The 7,127-nt window shown below is 35.5% G+C and overlaps 1 protein-coding gene across 1 annotated transcript; it reads left to right on the top strand.

Annotated features, from left to right (window-relative positions):
• Positions 416 to 2,480, top strand: LOC109721480 (homeobox-leucine zipper protein HOX13-like). The gene is made up of 2 exons (XM_020249131.1): positions 416 to 780; positions 2,096 to 2,480. Exons 1-2 carry the CDS (start codon positions 416 to 418, stop codon positions 2,478 to 2,480), a joined length of 750 nt encoding a protein of 249 aa, XP_020104720.1.

Genomic DNA, 7,127 nt, shown 5'->3' with positions numbered 1-7,127 from the left:
CTTCTAAAACCACACACACACAAAAAATAAAAAATAAAAAAAAAACCTTGCTCTAATTCTAATTATGTTATATGATTAGACATGTATCTGAACTTTAAAATTTTTTGATTATATATAAAGCGAATTCAACCGTGTGTGGTTTTCCAAATTGCACTACATATATGGTGGAGGTAATTGTTAACGCGCGTCTATACGATCGAAAATTTCCTTCTTTGTATAATTGTGTTTGTACTTTGTGCATGCATATATGTGTATAAATAGGAAAGGAGAAGGGTGTTGGTGTTGGTGGTGGTGGTGGTGGTGGTGGAGGGGCTTCGCGGCGGCCGAAGCTGCTAGAAACCGCGAGAAAGTCGGGAGCTTGGGGAAGGACGATGGGGCAGCGGAGGAGGAGGAGGGAGAAGAGGAGGAGGATCAGATGGTGGTGGTGGGAGCTGGGGTAATTGTGAATACGAAGGTCATGAATATGGGGGTTACTACTGGTGTTGCGAAGAAGCGGAGGCTGGGGACGGAGCAGGTGCGGGCGCTGGAGCGGAGCTTCGAGGAGGAGAACAAGCTGGGGCCGGAGCGGAAGGCGCAGCTGGCCCGGGACCTGGGCCTGCAGCCGCGCCAGGTCGCCGTCTGGTTCCAGAACCGCCGCGCCCGCTGGAAGGCCAAGCAGCTCGACCACGACTACGCCGCCCTCCGCTCCCGCCACGACGCCCTCCGCCTCCAGTGCGACGCCCTCCGCCGCGACAAGGACGCCCTCGCCGCCGAGGTCCCCTCATATCTCTATCTATATCTGTACCTATATCTCTATATATGCATGCACCGCCACCTAATTAATAACTCTTTGAGATCGAAAATATTTACAGCAATCAATTCGGACGTAGTTCTAGCTGCGACTGCTACTACTGCCACTGCCGCAGTTGATCAGCCTGATTGTACGTGCAGTTTCAACTGCAACAGTAGTAATTAAATTCAAATGCATCAGACAAATCAAATGTACGCCAGATTAATTTGGAGAGCTAGGGTAGTGAATCTTAAAAGAGACAAAATAGTTTCATATATATATATAGAACTAGGCTAATATACTATTAATAGCACCAAGTCATTGGTGCTACCAAGTTTTTAGCCATTGAATTAAGTGATGTACGGTTAGGATGATGTGGGTCCCCTAGGGTTGAGTGGGTGGTTGGTTGAATAGTATGATCTAACGGATGAAAATGATCAAAAGGGTAGATCTAACGGCGGAAAACTTGGTAGCACCAAGTGCTTCGTGCTATTAATAACATAAGTAGCCGGATTCTATATATATATATATATATATTTCTGCTTAGAACTGCACTGGCTGCACCATTGTTAATAATATCACATTTGTAATGTTAATAACAAATCCTGTATATTCTGTTTACCGGCGATATATTTATTTACCTTTTATCCGATCTACCTGATCTTTTTACAGGGGCAAGATTGTTTCATCTGTAAAAGAAGAGGGCATATTGCGAAGGACTGCCCCGATAAGAATAAAAAGATTTCTCAGGATTCTAAAATATGTCTACGATGCGGAGATGTAGGACATGACATGTTCTCATGTAGNATATATAAAATAGAAGTGTAGGCTTTTACCCCTATATATATAGTGATTTATTGCCGTTAATTTTAGCCTTTCGTGAGGACACATATCAATTAATAAAAGGTTAGTCAGGTTTAACATATATGTACGTAACTCCAAGTACTGGGCTGGCTACATTGCATTCTTAATTTCCGTTGTTATGGTTTTAATGTTTAAGGAAAAAAGGAATACAATAAAATTATTGTGAAATAATCTGAAATAATTATTATTTTTCTAAAATTCTAAGCTATTAGAAAAGATAATTATAATTATTTAAAAGTTTAAATAATTAGAAACTAACAATTTAATATTTATAATATTCAACAATGGTAATATTGTGGGGGACAAAGTATTGTGCTTTTTTTTCTAGATTTAGTTTTTTAGAGTAATCATTTATGCCGTACTATATATAACACATGCACGGTCGATTCAGTAGCTTCTCCTATTTGTTACTTGCATGTGAATATGATAATAGAATTCTATTGTTCTTTTTTCAGATTAAAGAGCTAAAAGCCCGGCTGGGGAATTCGGAGATGGTTGTGAAGCTGGAGAAATCGGAGGCGGCCGACGATCGGCTGCTGGGACAGGCTACACGGCTACAGGAACCGCTAGCGGCNGGCTGCTGGCGGCGATCGCCAAGGACATCGGCACATCGGACAGCGACTCGAGCGCCGTGTTCAACGAAGACACCAGCCCGTATTCGGCAGCGGCTTCGGACCCGCAATGCTTCAGTCTCGAGTTCAGCTCATACTTCGCCTCCTCTTCTTCTCATCCTACTCCTTTCTTTGATAACAAGATCCAACTGCACAAAACGTTCCTGGAGGAAGCGCTTCTCGACGAAGCTGAGCTTCACAGCCTCTCTTGGTACTGCACTGGGGAGTGGAATTGAGTTGAGTTTTGGGTTCCATCCCTAAGTAATTAACTATGTATGTATATTTATGGTCTGCAATTAACGTAGAAGAGGAACTTTAATTAGGCTGTAAATTAATTGCCGGGGGGGGGATGGGGGGAGGAGCGGTTTGGTAAAAAATGAAAATGGGAGGAGGGGGAGGATAGAGACTTAATGTATTTATTAATGAATAAATTTCCTTATTTGTATGTATCTTTATCATAGGAATGACCTTAATTAGGGATAAAAACAAGGGGTTAATTAGAAAAGGAAAATAGATGGTAATGGTGGGAATTTATTTAATCTTGATGCAAATGTGTTCACTTGTTTGGAGCATGGTAACTTTATCCTTATATATGGTTTACTATTTGTGCAAAAAAATTGTATAGTAACATGGTGGGTCTTATCCATAAAAGGGAATCCCACATATATATATATATATATATATATATATATATATAGGAGGATATATAGATATACTTTGAGACCTTACAATATGAAGTCCCCAGCATAGCAGGGCTACTATACTCTTATGAGTATAGAGTCCTTCATTCTTATAAATTAGTTTTGATGTTAAAGTTTTCGAATCAACGATCCAAATTGTTAAACATAATCTAGAGTATTTGAAACTTTTAGAAAATAAATTTCGTAATTTTTAAAAATTATTATAAAGTCCATCAAGCGGGTATAAAATGAATGGTTAAAATCGAACTCTATCCTAAAAATGGTAACGGATCCTTCAATTTAAGATCGGAGTTATTGATCTTTATTTAGATAGTGAACAGAATTTTTTATCAAAAATTCAACATATTTCGATTCTTTTACACCGTTAAACTAGCATATATCTCATACCGGCCGTCAAAAGTTGTCAATTTTGTGAGCTTTTGATTATAAGGTAAATGATGTTAAAAAATTATGAAATTTAATTTCTAGAAGTTTTAAATGCTCTAGATAATGTTTAACGATATGGATCGTCGATTCGGAAGCTCTATCATCGAAAAAGACTTATGAGTACGAGGGCGATCGTACTCATAAGAGTATAGTAGCCGAACTATATATATATATATATANTATATATATATATATATATATATATATATATATATATATATATGAGTCATCTATGGTGCTTGTCAAAGCACCAAGTACTTGGTACTTGTAAGTTTTTTACGGTGAGATCTATTTCTCGGATCATTTTCAACCATTAGATTATACTATTCAACCAACCACCACTCAACCCTAGGGGGTTCACATCATCCTAACCGTATATCTTTTAATCCAATGGCTAAAAATCCACAAGCACCAATAATTAACTTGTACTTTTAAAAATATAGGAGCTCAATTCTATATATATATATATTAGAAGCTCCTTAATTAAGGGAGTTGTTTCAGAACTTTTTTGAATATATATAGTATGAAATTGCTTCGTAGATAGGTTAAATAATCTATAAACCTTGTCTAATAGAAACAATAAGATATATATATAGAGTGAGGCTACTATGCTATCGGAAGCACGGAGCCTTCCGTGCTTCTAGCTCATTTTCGATGTTGCGACTTTCGAATCGTCGATCGGCTCCGTTAAACTTGATCTAGAATATTTGAAGTAGCTAGAAAATAAATTTTATAATTTTACGATATCATTTGCCTAGTGAACGAAGGGGCTCAAAATCAACAGCTGAAAATAAAAATCTTACAAAATGTAATAATATGATATTAAAATTTTAAATCAAAGATATTGATCTTGTTTTATATAGTATAAAGAATTTTCTATCAAAATTTCACGTAATTTGGATATTTCTACACCGTTAAACTTGCAAACGGCTCACTACGGCCATTGAAATTTGTTGATTTTGAGCCCATTCGATCACTAGGCAAATGATATCGAAAAATAATAAAATTTATGTTTAGGTTACTTCAAATACTCTAGTATCATTGAGTTTAACTGGAGTCCGATCGACGATTCGAAAAGTCGCAACATCGAAATTGACGATTCCTGAGCTTGAAGCACCAGAAGCTCGTGCTTCCGATAGATTTAGCCTACTAAGTAATTATAGTTATTATTATTGACTGGGGAAGAACTTATCTATTTCGTAGCAAAGATCCATGATGTGATTACTACCATCTTTTTTAGCCTTTGAGTCAACTCTTTGCGGAGTTGGAGGTTCTAGTCCATTAGGATAAAACTAGTGAACCCGCGGTGAGGACCACTCAACGCCTAGAGAGAGCCACTCAAGCTTAAGCCGAAAGATATCCATCACTTGACGTCCTACAATTTTTTCATCCAAAGGTTCAAAAACTTGATGCAAAAAGAGGCGGTTTAGAGTATTAATAGGTATCCAGCCGTAGATTGCCATATATAGTATATATAGTATATTAAAATATAGATGAGGTAATCATAATACTCTAGATCAAGTTTAACGAGCGCGATCGACGATTCGAAAGTCGCAACATCGAAAACGATCGAGCTGAAGCACAGAAGGCTCCGCCCTGTTCCATAGCATAGTAGCCTCACTATATAATATATATATAGTTGGACTGGGCTACTATTGAGTGAAAAATCCTATTAATACTACCAGTTTTTTAGCTTTGGATCAACTCTTTTCATTATTTCTATCATTAGATTAAATACTATAACCCCGTGAGGACACATTCAACCTAGAGAGACCACTCAACTCTAACCGACAATATCATCCTGACCCTACAATTTTCATCCAAGGGTTCAAAACTTGATAGCAAAAGAGCGTTTAACTATTAATAGTATCCAGCCTAATTCTTAATATATATACTATAATATATATATATATATATATATATATATATATATATATATATAGTATTATGTTAATAATACGAAACTGTTATTCCTCTAAAATTTAATTGATTAAAAAACGGTATTTAAATATTTATATCCAACACCCCCTCACGTCTAGGCCCGAGCCTGAGTACATGACTTGAATTTATAACCACATATTCTGATATTATGTTAAATAATATGAAACAACCGTTATAATCTCTTAAAAAATTTAAGTTGTTAGAAAACTTCGTTTTTTAAATATTTTTATATTTAACAATTTATTTGTGTGTAATTTTTTGTGTGCTGGACACTTCGATACTCTGCAGCAAGGAAATTTTAGAATACTCATAAGTCAACTTTTTTTTTTTTTTTTGAGAAAAACGATAGCTAGCTACCTCTTTTATTCATTAAACAAATAAATTAGGCCTATGAGTCAACTATTTTAGCCTAGCATTTATAAAGGTCGAGTTACAACAGTTGAAAAACCTTTCATAATGTTAATTTTTATTCACAATGAGGCCATTAAGATGGCTTCCTTGTGGTAAAAAAGGGAAAAAAAAGTGAATTTAGAAGAGACAAGATGCAAATTGCAGGAGAGGTTTTGTGGACAGACTTAATTATGTCACAATATACTTGAAGAATCTTGCTTATACATCTGCAAAATACATGCTTTAGAAGGATCAAAAATTCATGTCTCCTAAGACGACATGAGTGCTCCCACCATTTGATAGGTCCTAATTTCCAAATTTCAAAATATATATATATATATATATATATATATATATATATATATATATATATATATATATATACACACACACACACACAAAGGTGATGGATGTGACTTGGCTCACCACACTTTAATTTATAGGCTCAGATTGGCCCATTTGCATTTATTCTATTTATGTAACATGCATATATCAACCAGCATAAACTTTCCACACTAGTAAATATGTGATTTGTAATTGATCATTTTTAGAACAAATGATAAAAAAAATTGATTATCTGTACTCGAGATTTTAATTTTGAATTTTAATTGATTCATATTTTCAGTTAAATTTATTTTTAGTATTATTAACTATAATTTTTTAAAATATTTTTTATTAATAATATACGAATTTCGAGACGAGGAATACATAAATCAGTACAAGGAAAAAAAAAAAAAAATCGAGCAATACCACGTCGCTTTCTTTTTGAAAATAATTTTTTGTTTTCATTTTAGACCTTCACTTTTACTTTTTCAGAACGAAGGACGTTTTGGAGTTTAGCTGCAGAGCAAAGTGGGCGCGCACATGGGGTTGCTCACAAAGGGAGAGAGACGGACACGTGTCGCATCAGTAGCCCCCGGATCACATGATCCTATGATCAGAGCCTCTTGATATGATAGGGTTAGGTGGTCCGTGTACTGGCTTATTGCGGGGCCCACCACTGGCCATGCACCTGTCACGTACCCATCAACAGGAGAGGTTAAATTGTAAAATGGGGACTCGTGGGGGAGTGGATTGTAAGGATATTCTCCTTTGGCGTACGATGGAGATTAACTAGTTCATTTTTTTAATTTATTTTAATAAGAGAAAAAAGAATTACTGTATTTTCATAACTCGACTAGTGATCAGAATTAGCTCATTTTAAAATTTTATATTAGTTGAAAAAAATCATTGATTTTGAAAAAAAAAATTATCATAAAATTTATATTGATATAAAAAATTATAATTTAAATTACATTCAAATTCTACCATTGACAAGGTGTTATGAGTATCATGCTCATAATTATATAATAGTGATACTCTCTTCTTCTTCTTCTTCTCTCTCTCTCTCTCTCTCTCTCTCTCTCTCTCTCTCTCTCTGCGCGC

This window comes from Ananas comosus, linkage group 15 (genome assembly GCF_001540865.1).
Source record: "Ananas comosus cultivar F153 linkage group 15, ASM154086v1, whole genome shotgun sequence".
Taxonomy (NCBI): Eukaryota; Viridiplantae; Streptophyta; class Magnoliopsida; order Poales; family Bromeliaceae; genus Ananas; species Ananas comosus.
Note: the sequence above shows the minus strand (reverse complement) of the source record. Positions and strands in the feature narration are given on the sequence as shown.